Below are 19231 nucleotides of genomic sequence, written 5' to 3'. Positions count from 1 at the left end.
CCGCCCCGCCCGCCGCGCCTCTGCCGCCCGCGCCGAGCAACACCAGCCGCACGTGGCGGGCGGCCAATCGGCACGCAGCCGCCGCCCGGCGCCGGCCAATCAGAAAGCGGGAAAAGCGCGGGCTGGACGCGTCAGCGGGGCGGGGAGCGGGGCAGGGAAGGGGCGGGCGGGCAAGGCACGCTGGGAGCTGTAGTCCCGTGGTGCAGGGTCGGGCCATCCCCTCCCGCCCGCGGCGGGCGGAGCCGGCGGCGCCGCGGGGCCCCCATGGCGGCGGCAGCGGAGCGCACGGACGAGCTGGTGCGGGAGTATCTGCTCTTCCGCGGCTTCACCGCCGCCCTGAAGCAGCTGGACGCCGAGATCAAGGCGGACCGGGAGAAGGGATTCCGGGTGAGCGGCGGCCGCGTCCCCGTTCCCGTTGGGGCGCTGGGCGCGGGTGCCCCGCGGGGAGGACGCGCTCCCGGGCGGGCCGCGGGCGCCTCTCGGCGCTGCAGGGGCTGGGCGAGGGCGCGGGCCTGGCGGCGGGGGGAGCCCCCGGTGTGCTGGGCTGGGCTGGGCTGGGTGCCGGGGCCCGGCCCGCCGGCCCGCGGGACCCGCATCCCGCAGCCGCCCTGCCGCCGCTCGGGACGCGCCGCTCTGGCGGGGGAGCGCTCCCTGAGCATTCCCTGAGCGCTCGCTCCCGTTCCGGAGAGCGCCGGCAGCGCGGGCACAGGGCTCCATCCCCTCGCCCCCCTGCCTGCCGAGCCTGCACCGGGCTGGGACCCGCCAGCCGATCCTCGGCTTCCAGAGAAGAGCGAGGAGCCCCGCGGACCGAGAGGGCAGGAAGACATTCCTTTGTCCGCATCTTTTCTCGGTCATGAGATTCTTATCCAGCGGCTTTACCCCTCCGCTCTTTAGTTTGTATGTCTTGAGTACCGGCTGCCTTGGCTAACGTGAGGAAGTTGGCACAGAATTTACCAGTCTCAAAAATACGGTTTCAGTCCATTGTGCGAGCTTCATATTCCTGCATCAAGTTTTGGGCACCGAAATTAATGCTTTGAACAGTCAGATTTTTCTTTGACCTGCAAATAAGCACTACTTTTTCATTAATGTAATATCTTGCTTTTATTTTTTAAAACACCAGCTAATGTTTAGAGGTCTGCAAACAGCTGACTTAATCGGAATTGTTGTCCAAGAAAGGTCTGCTAGGGTTACAAACTTCAGTTTTCTGCATCTGTAGGAAACCACAGAGATAAAAGTTGGGTATGTCCTGAGATACAAACTGATGAGGGGAGAGCAAACCACATATTAAGCAGCTTTAATTTTATACAGGATGCAGTTTTTTCTTTTTCTGACACCTGTCTTGGCAATCAGAAACCACTGAATAAAAAAAAAATCTATTCCCACACCACCATTCTGCCTTATTGATATTGCAGAAATGTTTTCCAAAGAGACATAATGACAAAAAAAAAAAAAACTTTCTGCAAAATTTTATATTAGTAGATGATGTTACTAAAGCTGAAGGTACTTCAAAGACTGTAATAGAGCAGAACTGACTTCCTCTTTCTGTTGGCTAAATGCAGGTATTTTTCCTTTTAGTCTAAAAATAATACTTTTTTTTTCAGGTGCTGCACTTGAGTTTTCAACATTTAGTCACATAATTGTTTTTTATTATCAACTGGCTTTTAAAAGAGGTAGAAGGTTTTGCTTACTTGCAATAAAACCCATCAGTTGGGTTCAACAAAATGTATTTCTGTCAAAATCTGTTGGCTATGCTCTGTCATATTTCTTTTTCCTTCATTTGCAAAGTGCTGCAGAGTGGAAGAATGCTAATACAAAATGCAGAGTGTTTCCAGGATTAGAAAATAGCTAATGCATAAGGATTGTACCGTACTACTTGCACAGTTAAAGCTTCTCAGCACTGTTACAGAGCCCTCCCATGACTGAAGCCTTCCCTGGTTTGCCCTCCTCAGGTGGATAAGATAGTGGAGCAGCTGCAGCAGTTTGTGCAGAGCTACGATCTGGCTGCGCTGCGGGATTACTGGAGTTATCTGGACCGGCGCCTTTTCAGCCGTTTGGAGGACGTCTATCGGCCCACGGTGAACAAGCTCAAAACCAGCTTATTCCGCTACTACCTCGTCCACGCTGTTCAGGTAGTGCTTGGTTTTTAGGCAACTGCTTTATGAACATCCTGGTTGAAACCAAAGCAATGAAGTACCCTTGGCAGCCTCTGCCAGGCCTGCTGGATTAGGAACAAGCAATTCGTGTGTCATGGTCAGGAGTGTAGTATGGAGTTTTTGATGCAGACTCACATGACAAGCTGGTGTGCAGGATAGGGAAATATGGTTTGCTGGGTGCAAGATATTCACACTCAGGTTTTCCCTCAGAAGGGATAACAGTACTGCTAGCTCAGTCCTGCTCAATTAACTTAGGTTCTGGCAGAGAATACAAGGTTCAAACCAGAACAAGGAAATGTGGGAGAGAAAATGAATATCTTTTTGCTTGCTTTGAATAGAACAGAAAATAATGAGCTTAAATTAAAATAGAACTGAGATTTTTTCTGTTCAGACCCTTTAAGTCAGTGGAGTATATATTGTCCCCTTGATTCTTCTTGGTTCCATTCCCTGACTGAGGTTCTGGGTGTTGGTGGAGGAGTCAAAATCTAATCCAGCTTTCCAGAAGTGTGGTTTTGTTTTGCTAGGTGCTTAGCCTGGGGTGTGACAGTCCTATCTGAATAATGTATCAGATGGAAACCTTCTCGAGCTGCATCTGCTGCAGACTTGAGTAATTTGAATTATACTGTGGTTCTGTATATGAAAGCTCATGTCTCATGTCAGTGCACTTTGCACTGGTTGAACTGGAAATCAGTGTGTTTGGTTCGATTGGCCTCAGCCTTAAAACAGGATTTGGGGGCTAGAAAGAAGGCTGGATTAAGTGCATTTGTGATCTTCTCCTAGTGTATTTGGGATTCCTTCATTTCCTGGTGAATCTGTAACTAACCAGTTGTTGTGTCAGGGTGGTGAAAACAGTTCTTGTTGTGTTCATAACAAAAAGCAAACATTCCTAGACCTACCCTGGTGGCATTAGCAGAAGTGTGAGTCCTGTTCTTCTTGCTGTGTTTCAGAATGGCCGCAATGACAAGGCACAAGAGTTTTTCCTCAAGCAGGCCTCTGAGCTCCAGAACCAGGTGGAGTGGAAGGATTGGTTTGTCCTGCCCTTCCTCCCTACTCCAGACTCCAACCCCACCTTTGCTACCTATTTCTCACGCCAGTGGGCAGATACATTCATTGTGTCTCTGCACAACTTCCTGAGCGTCCTATTTCAGTGCATGCATATCCTTTTTTGCAGCTACTAGTTAAATCTCCCTTGCCCTGGTGTTATACTTTCAACAGTCATGCCAAGGATATAGTACTATTGAACCCTCTGCTTTCAGGTGATATTTTACAGCCAAGACTAAATAGAAAGTTGGTGTTTACCAGATGGTGTTGGAATAGTTACTGCTCAATTATCTGATGATCTGTTGTATTCCCTGGGTAAAACAATTGTGGTCGTTGCTGATGCTGAATCATTCTGATGCTAGTGACTAGAAATCGTCTGCACACCTTGTTCTGAAATGGTTTTACTCTTTGCTTGACACAATACTAAACAGGCATAGAACCTTGGGTCATAATCCATAACTGTACTGGCATCTTATGTTACATCCTTCTTTGGGTACATTATGTTCACAACATTGCCTAGTGACAGCTCATTATAATAGAGCAGTTGGTTGTTGGCAGAAATAAGTTTTTTGCCCCACTCTAAAGAGTTCTTTCTGTCTTACTTGTTTGGTAATGGGCAGGCTTATGCTGCAGCTGGAATACAGCTCATCTTGAACTGTTTCTTCAGTATACAGTAAAACAGTAACAGAACCTGTCTTGACCTCCACTTCTAACTCTAAAAAGAAATAATCTAAAAAACCTTGCAGAGTCTGCATGAAATAGTTTGTGCAACAGCAAAGTAAAAAGTTGACTAAAGTAATTCAGCTGTTGCTAATCTTCTGGTCATGCACGTAGTTTTTCCTTATTGTATGGACTGGGCAGCTTTGTTTTTCTAGATAAATGGCTGGTGTGGAGTGCTGGCTTTTAGAATTGAGCCAGGTGCACACAAGTTATTGCCTCGATTTTCTTTAACATTGCTTACCAGTTCCAGTCATACTGAACTTCGAAGCTGAATGTCTCAGGAGCAGTCTCATACAAGAAGAAAACGAATCGCTGCGGCATAAGGTCAGAACTGAGATCACTCTTTAGCTGCTGACTGTGAGATGTGAGTTTTGTGAAATTGATTCCGTCCATTTGAGAACATTGTAACTGTTCTGTTTGGTGCAGTTATTCTAAGGCAGATTCTTTAAGTCTTTTGTTTTATTTTGATTAATCTTTCAATTGTCTCCAGCAGACTTAGGGTTGTGATTATATTGTGAAATGCTTGTCCTCTGCTGGAGGTGATTGTCTGCCCTCCCTGTGCTGTCCAACAGGTGACTGAATGCTATACAACTACACAAACTCCTTTTCTGTTACACTGCAAAGTCACAGCAAAGTGAAACTGATGGAGATGAAGTATGTATGTTGTAGAGTTATAGAATGGGTTGGAAGGGATGTATCCTTGATTTTGTGAGTATTCAGTCACTTCCAGATTTTAGCTGATAGAGCAACAGAAATGGGCAGTAATTCTGGCAAAGAGACAGAAACTGTTACTTCTGAAATGCCTCCTTCACCATGTTTGATGTGCACTTAAAGCAGTTTAGACCAGCTAATGGAAATGTTGTGAATGTCCGTTTCCCAACTCTAGATCTTACAGTAAACCATAAGAAGGATTTGTTGGTTCAGACAAAATGTTGCCCAGTTCCATGTCTTGTGTTTGACAGTATCACCAGCAGATACTTAGGGAAAGGGTGTAACATGGGTCAGTCATTTCCAAGTATAACTTCCATTAGAGAAATTTGTGAAATCTGCATTTTAAGAACTTTCTAAACTGTAGCTTATATGTGGATGATCACATACAAGCAGGAAGGCTAATCCATGTAAGCAGAACTTTAATTTCACTTCCTCAAACATACCAAGAAAAACTCTTTCTGTATAAATACTTCAGTAAAGTTTGTGCTTTAACTCTTGTGTTACAAAACATTGCATGTTTTGTTTCCTGTTGGTACTGTTAGTAGCTGCTCAACACTGTCCTAAAAATTGAAGTAAAATAGAATAATTGATTTCAAAAAGGAGGCAGTTTTTGGGGAAAAAAACCGAAGATTCCTCACTGTGTACTGTATGGAGTTAGTAGGTTAGTCAAATACTGACAGGAGGGTTCTGCAAAATGGTCAGTGAATAGGGACAGATGATAAGGTTTTGAAATAGAGCTCTTTTATTTCCTCAAATTTTGTATTCTTTACTTTTAGTCAAATTAAAGCTATGGTTTATGTTTTTCTTGTTGGCTGATATCATTTGCAGTCTGGATAAGAGTTTTCTGGCAAATTGACATAAGTAAAACTAGACTTTCCCTTTTAGTCAGCTCCTCAGGTCAGAGGGGGAACCAGCTACCTCTAGAATACAAGTTTTAATATAAGATGTCAATAAATATTGAATTTTATGCTAGCTGAAATTAAGTAGCAATTCTGTTTTTTGCTGCTGAAACAATACAAATGCATAAACAGCAAGCTAGATTTCTAAAGGTCGTTTTTCTTCCTGCATTTTCTTTCTTTAAATACTATGTTAAAATGAAACTTATCTGAAAAACAAATGTACAGAAACAGAAAAGCCTGAGGAACTCTTTGTGTGAGTAAGAGTCACAGGCATAAACCACATCTGTTCCAGAAAACTTCATTGTGAGGTTCTTCTCTGCTAAAGGGAAAAACAGATGGTTTTCTTTCTCCATAATGTGGAGATAAATCTCACTATCATGCTTGGGAAAGAGTTGCACAGGGTATGGAGCTGGATTTCAGGGTGACCTGGTTTCACTGACCTTGGTGCACCCTACCAGTTCAGCAAACCCTTGGCTGTGGGAAGAAGATTACCTTCCTGGCTCCTGCCCTGGCCCCAAAGTGCCTGCACAGAGAGGGACTGGTAGGCTCTGCCCTGCCCAGCTCTTGTTTCCCAGCTCCACTAATGCCCCCACAGCCCGAGGAGTGAAGGGTTTTAAGTAGGCTCCAGTTTCATGTGCATAAAGTACTGATTGTTTTGACTAATTGCACTAAAGTGGTGCTCAGCCAGTCAGAGCAGCTTTTTTCCTTCCCTACCCTTCTAGAGCTGTTGAAATAAAAGGAGTAAACACTTCAGTGAGTGGGAAGGAGGTGAATCTCAGTGACCCTGTGTTTACTTGGCTCTTTTCTCCTGTGTAGCTGTTTGCTCTGCAGGCTGAATCCTCCCGCATGAAGAAAGAGGAACTGGAGGTGGAACAAGCAGTTATGCATCACAAGTTGCCTGCATATGTGGCCAACATGGATCGACTTGGGGACTCTGAACTGTAAGTGCCTGCAGGAGAAAAACTGGGGACAGGCTCTGCTAATTTTGTTGGGTCAGGAAGCTTCCTGGAGGGTAATTTCCATGCCCCCTGCCCTGGGATTCAACGCAGAAAGACATCCAGGCAGAAATTATGGTGACTTCAGTGGGTTAATGGAATTCATGACAAGTGTCACTCCCATCATTTGGGAGGTTCTTGCAAACCAGTGAGAGCCCAAGCACACATGGAAGTGATTTTGTTTTGCTGTCAGCATTGCACCAAGGTGTTCTGGTCATCTAGGGCACTGGTAGCAATGCAGTACCTACAGTATTGCTCAAATGAAGTGGATTGTCTCGACTCCAATTTACTTGAGTGCCTGCAGTGCCATAGGTGAATGCCCTGCGTTGTTTTGTAGATACTGTTACTGTATGACCAAAGGGATTCTTGTTACACAGGGATGTTTTCTTGCTTTTGCAAAGTCAAGGGAAAAGGAGCTTCTCTTCTGTGAGGCTCAGCTAGGCACAGAATTCCCCATGAACTTGCTGCAATTAAAAGTGCATTTTATGGCTGCATCTGTTTTATGCCTATCTCTGGAAATTAGGCAACATACACAGTGATACATCTTCTTTAACTTTTACTTTTTTATCCCAGCACAGGACAGGAATAGGATTGATTAAATTATCCTGTTGCCAGTGACAGAAGTTGTAGCAGGAACTACACACAAAATGTTTTAATCTAAAATTTGATTGAATAGACTCAAGTGTCTATTGAACTATCCTGATAACTGCTCTGCAGTGTTTGCACAGGACTACAGAATTTAGTTTGTTATGCTGTTTTTTTTTTTTTAACTATGTGGAAAGCCCTGATGCTATCTGCATGTATGGAGGAGTGTGACATGAGGGATGGGGTAATTTATTCCTGTATTTATTTTTGTCCATTTGAATTAGAAAAACTTGCCTAAGAAGTGGCATTTCTCGCCTGTGCAACTTATCTCCTAATCTGGGGGCCAGTTCTGGTTGCTTATTTTTGTGTCTCTGCTTAACCCAAAGCCCAGCTTTGGTAGAATAGTTCCATCCTTGAAGAGTGGATAGAGACAGTGAAGATTATTGTATTCCCCTTGCCCTTGCTATCATTCTGCTCTCAGAGGAAGCTGTAGCAGAGTGAGGTCAGACAGTTATGTTCTGGGAAGCAGCTGCTGCTCTTGGCATTGTGGACTGAGAAAGGACGTGTTTATAGCCACAGAAATGGGCTGTAGCACTCTTGTTCTCTTTGGGTCTGGATTTTGAGATACTGAGGGCCTGTGCTGTAAAATCATTGAACCTAGCTTGCTGATTACCAATGTTTCAGTGAAACATTGGATGCTGAATGTCTCTCAAAGTAGGTCTGTTTTATGCTTTGAATTGGGAATCCCATCTGAATGAGTTCTACAGAATTCCCCTACCTTTCCCTTAGGGTCTTTCTAAATAAACCAGATGGAGTGGAAGGAGTTTTAGGGGGCCCTGCAGGGGATTCAGCAACAGTTTGAGCTCACTGTCTCAGTGTGATCTCTTAGAAGTGAGCTTTTGATTACAGTAACTATAATCACCTGCTCCAGGCACTAACAGGGTATTTTCAAATAGTCTTTTACTGCATAGGGGCTTGGAAATGAGTGTCTGTCTTCCAGTGGTTCAAACAGCTGCCACTTCACTTAACTGGGTGATCTCTGATCAGGTTGCCTCGCTACACTTTCATACTCTGTTTTGTTTTTTCATTAGTGATATGACCTGCAATCAGAGGAGTACAGCACATTCTCTTCAATCTCGGGGAGGCTTTCTGTCCTCTTTTCTCTCCCAAAATAAAAAGGGCCCTTCCAGACCAACCCATTCAATTGGGGCTTCTCCAGTGCAGACTGGCAGTATGCTGCTGGGGAAGAAAGAACCCACAAATCACCAGGTAATTCTCAACTGAAAGTTGCTCAGTCTCCAATGAGTTAACTTGCAGTGTGGCACTGCTCCAAGCTTTTGCTTCCACCTGAAAAATTAAATGTCCTTTCCTGCCTTGGAAATGTATGCTGGGCCTGAATGCAGCACAAGAACAGCTATTGTTTTCTAAGAGCTTGTGGACCCTTGCAGGTGCTTGGTTGCTTTGCTGCTGCTTTTGCTCTTTGTTTTGCACTAACTAGAAGCATAACTGCCCAGTCACTTCTCTGTCTTCCAGAGTGCCAAAGGAAAAGAAGGAACAGCGAGCTGTAAGGATGGGAAGAGCCACTTCAGTGGTTTAGTGGCAGGCGAGTCAAGTTCCCTGCAGCAGCGGCAGAAGCGTCTGCAAGAGCATGGAAAAGAAAGGAAGGAGCTGTTGTCAAAAGGGACTTTCCAGGTACTGCTCAGCACTGCAAGGCTGAGAAGCAGAAGGCTTGATTTCTGTAAAACAGAGTGGTAAAACAAGTACAAGTGTTTCCTTTAAGCTTTGGAATTGCTAGCCAGAAATAACTGTATCAAAGGTTAATGTGTGTAGTTAATCAACTCTTTCTGCACTTGGTTTATTTCTGTGTCCCTGGAAGTTAATCAGTATTGGCATTTCAAATGGAAGAAGAGTTGTCTTTTTTCTCCATGTTTTTCAACAGCCTGATCCTGAATCTTCATTAAGATTTCACTCACTCTTAATGGTTGTTTTCAAATACCTAGTTAAAATCCCCATTCCTCAATGGTAATGAACTTGGCTCACTCATCCAGCCAAAGTGACTTCTTTTCCTAGAGGTTCTTATGCTCATTTATGCAGGCTCTGTGTGGGACAATAAAAATGAATAGAAAATTTTCCTGGATAGGAATGGAAGTTGTTTTCCTAGCAACATTTGCTTTTTGGAGTTTTTTGTACTTTATTGTTGCAGTTTTGCCTGGGGGGTATTCCCTGCTCTAAAATCAAATGAAATAATAAAACTGTGTCCTGGATTTTAACTGCTGAAGGTCAGCACACTACTTCTGTTCACCTGTGTGTTGTCTGGCTTTCAGCAGCCATGTTGTCAAAAAATACAGAGCACAGGCAGCATCTCAGCTGTTGTTATTTTGTCTGTATGAGATTCTGCCTTGTGGACAGTGCTGAGGAACTGTTGCCTTGTGGCTGTTGTGTGTGTGGGAGAGCTGGTTAAAGAGATGTTACTCTATCACTCAGCATTCAAGGCCTCTAGAGAACTTTTTTATTCATGGTTCATCTAAAACACTTTCAGCATTGGTTGGAAAATTACAAAGCCTGATTTCCCAGTAAGTTTCCTTTGACTTTTCTTTTTCTACAATGTTCCAGGCTAAGGCAGTGATTTTTGGGCTGTGTGAAGATTGGTCCTTGCGCTCTTGGGAATCTTGATATTCCTTCTCTTGTACTCAAATGCATGTGAGCAAAAAGAAAACTGAAAGGCAGCACTGTTTCTTTCACATGAGTGTCATTCACTGGTTGTTACCTCTCCACATTAACTAGCAGAATAATTCTTGGATTTATTTCCCAGTCTTTTCCAGCTCTGTGATTTCAGATTATTTGATTATGCAGTGCTTGATCCATTGGTCCTGATGAGAAGCTACTGTAAATTAGGCAGGCATGGGTTAGAGAACAGGAATTCATAACTCTCAATACCAATACCATTTTGAGGACACTTAGTTTTCAGAGGATGGTTTATCAAAAGAATGCTAGCAGATGATTTATTACCTAATATGCTGTATCTGCTTCTCGTTCAACTTCTGGTGAAAAGGGAAGACTAAGCTGCTTCCAGATCTTTCTGCAGTGCAGATTTTGTCTCATCCAGATACCATCACCTCCTAAAACTCCATTTGTTCTGTGTGCCCTGTCAAATTGGATTTTAAGCCTTTGGACTCATGTGTCAGCTCTACTGTTGTCATCAGTCAGTTGGCTCCAGTGTGACAATCTAAATCTCTGTCAGATGAAGATAATCCATCCACTGGGCTTGAGAGCCAAGTTCTTCTTGAACTGCATAAAATACAGACTTAACTTATATTGCTGAATGCAAGAATTCCCTGAAATATGTTGATTTACTTGTGAATCTGTGCTCTGATGGCATGTAAATGGGCCTCTGATATTGGCTGAGCTATGCTAGGTTCTTTTAATTCTTACAGGAAAGTGTATAGCTGGGCACATGGAGAGGGATATAAGGAACTCAGCAACTAAGCAGGTCCTATTAAATAGTGCAGTCGGTGCAACAAATGGTCCTTGTACTCAGAAAAGTCCCTGGCAGAAGGAGTGTTGGGCTGACAGTGCTTCTGTTTTGTTGCAGCTTCTTTGTTTTTTTTTTTTTTTTTCTCTCCCAGCAGGCTGGGGTAGCTGAGGAGCTTGATATGGAGCTGCTTCCTTGTATTTCACACAGGATTTCTTCCTTCAGGGCCAAAGTGCTGAGAAGAAAACAGATACTAGCATTGCTGAGGCAGAACCAGTCTCAGAGCTGCATGCTGAGCAAACAGAGACTTCATCCAAAATGCCAGGCAGCAGTGCAGAGGCTGTGGGGGTTCGTCAGGAGCAGCCTTTCATCGTCCTGAGCCAGGAGGAGTATGGGGAGCACCATTCATCCATCATGTACTGCAGGTAACAATGCCCTGGCAGAAGGGGGCTGTCTTGTAGAAGCCTCTGCAGAAGGATCAGCTGTGTCTGGCCTCTTTCTCCCAGCCTCTGTTCTGTCCAGTGAGTTGGACATATACTCTCAGTTGTAGGGCACTCAAGTCAGTGTGACTGAAAATAGCATGTAGCTTGTGCAGTGAGGATGGACAGAGATTTTTGTGATTGGGCAGTGCTAGCCAGGAAGAATCTCCTTTGGAAAGCAGGTATTGCTTAAGGGCATTATGCTTTATGTCTGGAGCTTAGTATGCTTTGTTGTGCCAGTTACTGTGAAGTGAGCAGAAGTAGTGCAAAGAAATTCTAATTCCTGCAGAAGGAACTGGTGTTTGGCCAGGAAAGGAAGGATTAATGGGCTGTATCTAAGAATTTGAGGGAGAAAAATATCCCATCAGTTTCATTCTACACACAGGGTTGATTGTTCTGGACGGAGGGTGGCCAGCTTGGATGTGGATGGGGTCATCAAAGTGTGGTCTTTTAACCCCATAATGCAAACAAAAGCTTCATCCATTTCCAAATCTCCTCTGCTGTCCCTGGAATGGGCCACCAAGCGGGATCGGCTGGTGAGTAGTGTGTGTGTGGAAGAACAGCAGCTGATTTGGGGCTGTGTTGCTACATGTTGCATGTTCACTTCTAGACAGCTGCATGTGGATAAGATTGGGGCAGCAGGTAGTTTCCACTTTTAGTGGCACACAGGGAACCAATGCCTCTAGGGTCTAAGAAAAGTACAGTGAGGAGTGGATGATTTGTATTGGGCAAGGAGTTCACCAGCACTTGCCCTGAAACAGAAATTCCCAAGCTGCAGTGTGGGTACAGCTGCAGGATAGAAGTAGTGCCTTTGAGAGGAATGCCTGTTTTCACACAGATCACACAGCAACTTGTGAAGACAGGCAGAGGCAGCCAAGTACAGTCTGTGGGAGGCCTGCAGCAGAGAGCTTTACTCATACCCTGAGCCAGCAGCAGAGAAGGGGAAACGGGGTTGTGGGGGTGGCATTTTACTTGTGCAGGTGTAAAAAAAGCTCCATGGAGCTTAAACTGGTGTCTTAAGAGCTGAGGGTTTGTGTGTGCATAAGGAGCTTGGAGCTTGTTTAAATAACGTGGCAGTTTAAATGTTTCCTGTATGCCTTTTTCTCCAGTTCTGTTACTAGAGAGGAGCCTTAAATTATATGCATTCCTCTGAGTCCTAGAACTGTTGCTAGTGTTTCATGCCCTCCCTTGGCACATACAGGCCTGTATGAGAAGGCTGGCCTGCAAATGAGGCAGTATTTTTCACATTTTGGCACAGACAGTGTGTGGCTTGCTAACCCCAAAATGCCACCTGTCAAGAGCTGGTGCTACAGCTTGTCTCTTCTTTTGCTTTTAGAAAGCAAGTTGTTGATGTACTTGTTGTGCTTTGTTTGTTGTGATGATGTTTCTTCTGCTTTGTGGGATTTATTTCTTTCTTGCTAACAGAAAGATTCTTCATTGTGAAATACATGTAGGATTCACCAGCAAATTAGACACTGAAGTGACAAAGATCTGGCTTGCTCAAATTTCTTTTATAATGCATCTCTCCATGACTTAAATTTTAACTGAAATTTTAGCAACACTGATAAAACATGTCTGAGCTCTTCTGGATGATTTCACCCTCCCAAGGGTGAAGGGAGTTGGCTTCTGCTTGATTTTCTCTTTAGCATACAGTTAACAATCTCAAGCCTTTCTTTCCTTGGACCCCTAGATATTGAGACTCCATACATGTTTTCCATCCTATAGGGTTGAGCCATGATCTAGAAAGTGGTGTTTATGCCACCCTGGTGCCTATTAGATCTTTTTCTCACTGGGAAGCAGGGCTTTTACTCTGACTTCTGTGGCTTTGGGGTAGTCCTACTCAGTGTGATTGCACAGGAAGACAGGATGTACCATAATGGAGTAATATTTAGCCTGAATGCATAAATAGAAAAAAAATACTAAGTCTTGGTGGTTGTTGGCCAGCATCATTGTACTGCTCACTCACTCTTTCCATCTGCTTCCTTGCTGGTTTCAAGCTATTGCTTGGCAGTGGGGTCGGGACAGTTCGTCTTTATGACACAGAAGCAAAGAAGAATCTCTGTGAAATCAGCATTGATGAAGACATGCCCAGGTAACTCTGGAATACTGACTTCTATATATAAATATAAATAAATGGTTTTGGTTTTAATAGTGAACATCTCAATGTTCCTGCTGCTTTTCTGCAACTGCAGGACTATCTAGTCTCCTAGAGGCAGTCCCTGCCTGAGCAAAACTGCTCAGTTAAATGTGAGACACTCAAAAACTAAGCACATGAATCCTGTCCTCCTTTACAGTGCACCCTGTCTTGTGGGGTCTTAATAGGAGAGCTCATAGGTGGGTGTTTTGCTTGAGGCAGTTGCAGGAGGAAGGTAATTCAGACCCTGTATCTGTGTTTCAGGATCCTCTCGCTTGCCTGCAGCCCAAGTGGTGCTTCCTTTGTCTGCTCTGCAGCAGCCCAGAGCCCTGTCTCCCACATTGACTTCTCAGTAATCAACTCTGGGGGCAAAAGCATGAACCAGGTTCCTGGGAAGCTGCTACTGTGGGACACAAAGACAATGAAACAGCAGGTACTTGCTGGGTTGCTTTACTTTCTCAGTTGCTTGCCAAGAATGAGTGTCTTCTGTTTCAATGTGTAGGAGCCCTCATTCTAAATTATGCTGACTTTCTTCTCAACACCCTTCTTTTTCCTCCTTCCTCCTTTCCCCTTTGTCACATTCAGGATAAAAATAAATAATGTAAGTAGCTGCTGGATTGGGTGAAATTTTCTTTTGTTTTATTGGTGTGTTGGGGTTTTTCTAAAGAATTCTTCAGAGTAGTCCATGGCCTTGTTTCTGTCCTGGCTGCAGAGTTTGTGACTGGAAATATCCCAAGTGGATTGAATGATGCTTTGCTCAGGCTTTCTCCAGTAGAGCTGTACTGAAGGGTTTTCGTTGCTGCTGTTTCCCTTGCCTTCCCTGTTTTTAAGTGAAGTGCTATCTCTGACATGTAGGAGAAAGCAACATACTCAAGCTTATGCCTGCCAGAAGCTGGTTTTGCAACCTTGAGGCCATGGCCAAGAAAGCTGTGGCTTGGCTGAGGTGAATTGCTGGTTTAGTGTCACAGTAAAATACAGCTGCCAGACATTGAAGTTTGTAGTCAGTAGAGGTGTAGGGCTCCAAACCAGAGTTCTGGTTACTAAATACCATCTTTCTTTCTTCCTTCCTTCCCCTGGAGTTTAGTTCTTCAGCACCTCCAGCTCCATTTCTCAGCATTAATGCAGATTTTCCCTTCCAGCTGCAGTTCTCCCTGGAGCCTGAGCCCATTGCTATTAACTGCACAGCCTTCAACCACAATGGCAACCTTCTGGTCACCGGGGCTGCAGATGGCATCGTTCGTCTCTTTGGTACGGTGGAGAGGGACCTGGGGGTGTTGGTTGATAGCCAGCTGTGGGGGCAGGCAGCCAAAACTGGCATCTGGACTTGTATCACAAATAGTGTGGCCAGCAGGGTGAGGGAAGTGATTGTCCCCCTGCACCTGGCACTGCTGAGGTTGCACCTCAAACAGCATGTTCAGTTTTGGGCCCCTCACTGCATGAAAAACATTGAGGGGCTGGAGCATGTCCAAAGAGCAAAACCAAAACGGTGAAGGGTCTGGAGAACATGAGGAGTGGCTGCAGGAACTGATGATTTTTAGCTTAGGGAAAAGAAGGCTGAGGGGACACCTTACTGCTTTCTACAGCTACCTGAAAGAAGGTTGTAGCCAGGTTGGAGTCAGTCTCTTCTCCCAGGTAACAAGGGATCAGATAGGAGGAAACAGTCTCAGGCTGCATCAGGGGAGGTTTAGATTGGATATTAGGAAAACTTCCATCACCAAAGGGATTGTCCGGCGTGGAGCAGGCTGCCTGGGAAAGTGCTGGAGTCACCATCCCTGGAAGTATTTAAAAGATGTTACAGATATGGCACTTAGGAGTATAGTTTAGTGGTGCACTTGGCAGTGTTAAAGTTGGGTTTGATTATTTTGGAGGTCTTTTCTAACTTAAATGTTTCTGTGAAACTGAGTAGTGAGGTGGCCCCTAGTCCTCAGCTGGATGCCCCTAGTAGGGAGGCAGCTGTAGGATATGCTTGGAGACCAAGGTGGAAGCTATTGTCTCCACAGGAGCTCTCAGGAGTGAATTGACAGACTTTTTCTAGAGGACATTGGCTGGAGACCCTGGTACTACTTCTGGATTTGTTGTTTCTCTCCTGCTGAAGAGGAGAGTGAATTTATGCTTAACCCTTGTGGTCTTGTGCTGTGCCAGATAGCAGTACAACTAGACACTAGAGGCAGAGTCATAAGGAAAGCAATTCATGTGAGACCTTCCATTTAAATGCAAGGGCTTCACATCAGTCCTCCTTCTGGAAGCAATTTCTGTTTCTCAGGTTTTTGTCCTCTTCAGCCTGTCCTTGCAATGAAGGATTTCAGGCCTCCTGCCTTTGAATGAAGAATCTGCTTCTGGCACAGGGGGAGGCTGCAGTGCCAGGGCTTTGGGAGGACAGAGCTGTCAGCAGCTGGGAGGATGGTATGATAACAAGGGGAGGAGGAGTGCCAGTGGGTGCTTGGATGCAGAATGCCTGCAGTGGACAGTGAGTGTGTGAGCAGCCCTGTAAAGTCGAGTAGTTACAGACAATGATTTTTGTGGCCAAAGTGAAATTGGGAGTATAGGCACAGAGTGCTGGGACTGGACTGGGCTCCCCCAGGCTGGTTTGGAGGGCTGTCACAGAGACCTCAGGAACATAGAAGGCCTGACTGTGTTCACCTGAGCTCTGTGTGAGTACAAGGAGTGTTCAGTACTGTTCTCCCCTCAGATATGCAGCAGCACGAGTGCGCCATGAGCTGGAAGGCACATGATGGAGAAGTCTACTCTGTCGAGTTCAGCTATGATGAGAACACTGTCTACAGCATAGGAGAGGATGGCAAGGTAGGCTGTGAATGACCTCCTGGTGGTCAGCTGGCAGAGAGATCACTGCTGGAGTCTTCTCCATATGGTGGGGACAGTTGTAAAGATACACTCAGATTCTGGATGAAATGTGGGCTGCTAATTGCAGTCTTAGGTGTGCAATACCACCCTGCTCCATGCAATATGCAGAGAGTGGCTGAAAATGTATTAATAGTTGGAGCTGTCTTGGACCTTGTGTGCAAATCCTACTGTTGGTGACATCCCTTTCCTAAATAGTCCATGTGAGGATGACCTTTCTCTGCCCCCGAGATCACCACATTTGAGATCTGGAATTCACAGGGAAGCATATCATTGACCACTTTGCATAATCTCATCAGCAGCTCCCTGTTATGTTTATAACAAATACTTCAGTTCTGCAGTTACTCAGTCTTCAGCAGTAGTGGTGTGGCTCAAGAGGACCATGGCTGAAGAGTTAAGCAAGTTCTCACCAGAGTACTGCATGCAGTACTATGTGAAGGACACATAGGCAGTAGTGCTTGAGGAAGGCAGGGCATATCTTTGCCTGGATAGAAGGCACTCTTACAGCCTTTGCAGCCTGTGTTTTATTAATACAGCCACTTAGATATGGATGTCAAAATGCCATCTTTGGTTTGTGAGGAATACCCACTGTTTTGCTTAAAAGCAAAAAAGGCAACTGTACTTGCATCAGTTAATTTCATTATAGGTTTTTGTCATCTCTTTTTCTCATTCTAGTTTATTCAGTGGAATATCCATAAAAGTGGCTTGAAGGTGTCTGAGTATGACCTTCCCAGGGAAGCTACAGGCCCTTTTATTCTGTCTGGGTACAGTGGCTACAAGCAAGTCCAGTTCCCACGAGGACGGCTTTTTGCTTTTGACTCCGAGGGCAATTACATGTTGACATGTTCTTCTACTGGGGGAGTAATTTTTAAGGTAAGTGAGAAGTGGTGACACTTTCTGAGAAGTGTTGGGGAGTACTCTTAAGTATCCATACAAGCTGCTGTTGATTACAAGGGTGCAGCAGCAGCCACTGGAAGTTCTTAAACAGCACATACCCATCCTTGGTCTGCCAAAGTTGTTTAGTTTCTCACAGTGTGCATTTTAGCAGTGTGTGGTGTACAGCAAGTGTTTGTCCTATATGTGTAGCTGCAGTATTTGTGCTCCTTCTTAAACTTAGTTTTTAGTCCAGGTGCCTAGGACAAAGTTCTAATTACCTTTTTAATATGGATTCAGTTCAATGCAAAATGTATGATTGTTGATTGGTGTTCATGTTCAATCTGCCTTCTGTGCCTGCTGATTCTATATTATACCCAGCTTGATTCTCTTCCCTTACTGAAATTAATGAAGGGCATAGCTGAATGGTTCTGAATGCCTAAAATTCTGTGCTTCAGTAACAGGTGTTAATGATCACATTCCCATGCTCTTGCAGGGCAGATTAGATAGAATTTTTACTTTGCATCTGGGGCACTCAGAGCACCTGAACTAACATGAGCTATAGCTTAGGCTTATGTGCTTCTCATCAGTGTATGCTCTTAGCTTGCCTTGTTCAATTACTGAAGTTCAGCTGATGTCAAAAGCTGAGCTGCTTGAGAACACTTCTACAGTGAGACTGGAAGCTTCCTTTCATGTGTGTGCTACACATATCTCAGTATCTCTCTGATTTTTGCTTACTTATGCATGCTCTTAGAGATACGGAGTCTCTATCAGGCTTTGGCTTGTCTTGTCAGGTGCATTGCCCCCACTGCAGAAACTTACCCCCTTAAAATCTTATGCTTTCCTTCTTTTTAGTTAAATGGTGAGGAAAAGGTTCTGGAGAGCTGCCTTTCCCTGGGAGGACACCGAGCTCCTGTTGTCACAGTGGATTGGAGCACAGCCATGGACTGCGGGACCTGCCTCACTGCTTCTATGGATGGGAAAATTAAATTAACAACCTTACTGGCTCAAAAGTCTTAACCCAGTACTGAGGGGGGAAAGAGCAACAGACTTGACAAAACCAGTGTTAACTCACAGGAACCAACTGCATGGGAGAGAAGGCAAAGCAAAGTCCCTCTTCTCATTGTAGCTTTTGCCTCTTGACAAATATGTTTGCCAAACCACTGTGCAACAGAATGCCAGTGTGGGACTGGATCAGTGGCAGCACTGAAAAATAAGTCTCCACTAATCCATTGTGGCAGCTGGACTTCCCCCTGTTAGGGAGTCTTGAGTAGCTCGGGGCTAAAAGGCTGTGGTCATGTCAGGGTTCTGCAGAAGAAGGTGAGGCTGGTGGAAGCAAGCTTGAGGCAGCACAGTGCATGACAATAAGATGACTCCAACTGGAAAGGCTGATGAGAAACCCGAGTATTCTTTGGGTATAACATTTGTTGTTATGATTTTGCTAGTTTGTTTTTATTTGTGTTTTTTTTCCATAAAGAGAAAATATTCCCTTGCATTTGAACTCTATGCTTTGTTGAGCAGTTGCTGCAAAACATGGAGGGTGGTGAGGACAGTGATGTGCCAAGTCTCCTGCATGCAAAAAAGTGCTTGCATTTTCATCAGGTGCTTCCAGCCCCACTCCTGCACAGCAGGATGAACCAAACATCCAGGAACAAAATCAGCTGTGTTCACTTGGATGTATTGTGTTACCTTGCCACAGGTTTCTGCCACCAACCAGAGCAGAAATCCTGAGTCAGACTTTGAAATACTTGTGTTGGAGCTCAGAATCTACATTGTGCCTAGTGGCTACCTGATGATGGATAGGGGGAGGGAGGCCAAGACCAGTCTGGTCTTGTAAAGGGCTCTCTGTCTCTTGGGCTGTCTCTCCCCCTAAGCCCCCCAGCATCAGGGCAAGTGCTGTGCTCATGTATTGCATAGTCTTTGAATGGACTAAGCAGATACATTTCATCTGCTTACACACTGCCATGGAGCTTTCTGCTGCTTCTATCCTTGGCCTGTGTTAGGAGTTTATAGTAGTGTGTTCCTTGGCAGAGCATGCACTCTGCTGGAAAATGAACAGCCACTCATGAACCGTGTGGGTAGCCATACTCACAGACAGCTGCTCAGGGGCAACACTGCAGGATACTGAAGTCCTCACTACAGGTATGCTTATGGTATGTTGTCCGTGGAGTAACTTGCTCCTGCTGACTACACTGATCTGATAACCCCACCTTCCATTTCAAGGGCCTCCAAGATTGCCAGACTGACATTTAAGTTCGGGGTTTCCACCTCAGTGGGATTTGATACTAACGGTGCAGTTGCTCTTCATGC

The 19231-nt window shown here is 45.0% G+C and overlaps 1 protein-coding gene across 2 annotated transcripts; it reads left to right on the top strand.

Moving 5' to 3' along the window:
* The first annotated feature begins 220 nt into the window (after positions 1–220).
* WDR91 (WD repeat domain 91) lies at positions 221–18416 on the top strand. 2 transcript variants are annotated; one of them, XM_056481963.1, is made up of 15 exons: positions 221–387; positions 1950–2129; positions 3101–3308; positions 4156–4238; positions 6341–6465; positions 8196–8373; positions 8638–8796; positions 10802–11001; positions 11441–11591; positions 13053–13147; positions 13454–13622; positions 14329–14437; positions 15879–15991; positions 16724–16921; positions 17777–18416. In XM_056481963.1, exons 1-15 carry the CDS (start codon positions 265–267, stop codon positions 17939–17941), a joined length of 2256 nt encoding a protein of 751 aa, XP_056337938.1. In that variant the 5' UTR covers positions 221–264; the 3' UTR covers positions 17942–18416. The 2 variants fall into 2 exon arrangements, with proteins under 2 accessions (XP_056337938.1, XP_056337939.1); XM_056481964.1 differs by lacking the exons at positions 221–387; positions 1950–2129; positions 3101–3308 and having other exon boundaries at positions 4210–4278.
* Positions 18417–19231: the final 815 nt, after the last annotated feature.

This window comes from Oenanthe melanoleuca, chromosome 1A (assembly GCF_029582105.1).
Source record: "Oenanthe melanoleuca isolate GR-GAL-2019-014 chromosome 1A, OMel1.0, whole genome shotgun sequence".
NCBI lineage: Eukaryota > Metazoa > Chordata > Aves > Passeriformes > Muscicapidae > Oenanthe > Oenanthe melanoleuca.
The sequence above is the reverse complement of the archived record's forward strand: the minus strand, read 5'-3'. Positions and strand labels throughout refer to the sequence as shown.

What these genes read in the sequence shown, in the direction of transcription:
- WDR91 (XM_056481963.1), top strand. Translation starts at nt 265, where the DNA reads ATGGCGGCGGCAGCGGAGCGCACGGACGAGCTGGTGCGGGAGTATCTG. An exon ending in CAAAGACAATGAAACAGCAG is followed by an intron (nt 13,623 to 14,328) that starts GTACTTGCTGGG and finishes TTTCCCTTCCAG; the next exon opens with CTGCAGTTCTCCCTGGAGCC. An exon ending in TGGCATCGTTCGTCTCTTTG is followed by an intron (nt 14,438 to 15,878) that starts GTACGGTGGAGA and finishes TTCTCCCCTCAG; the next exon opens with ATATGCAGCAGCACGAGTGC.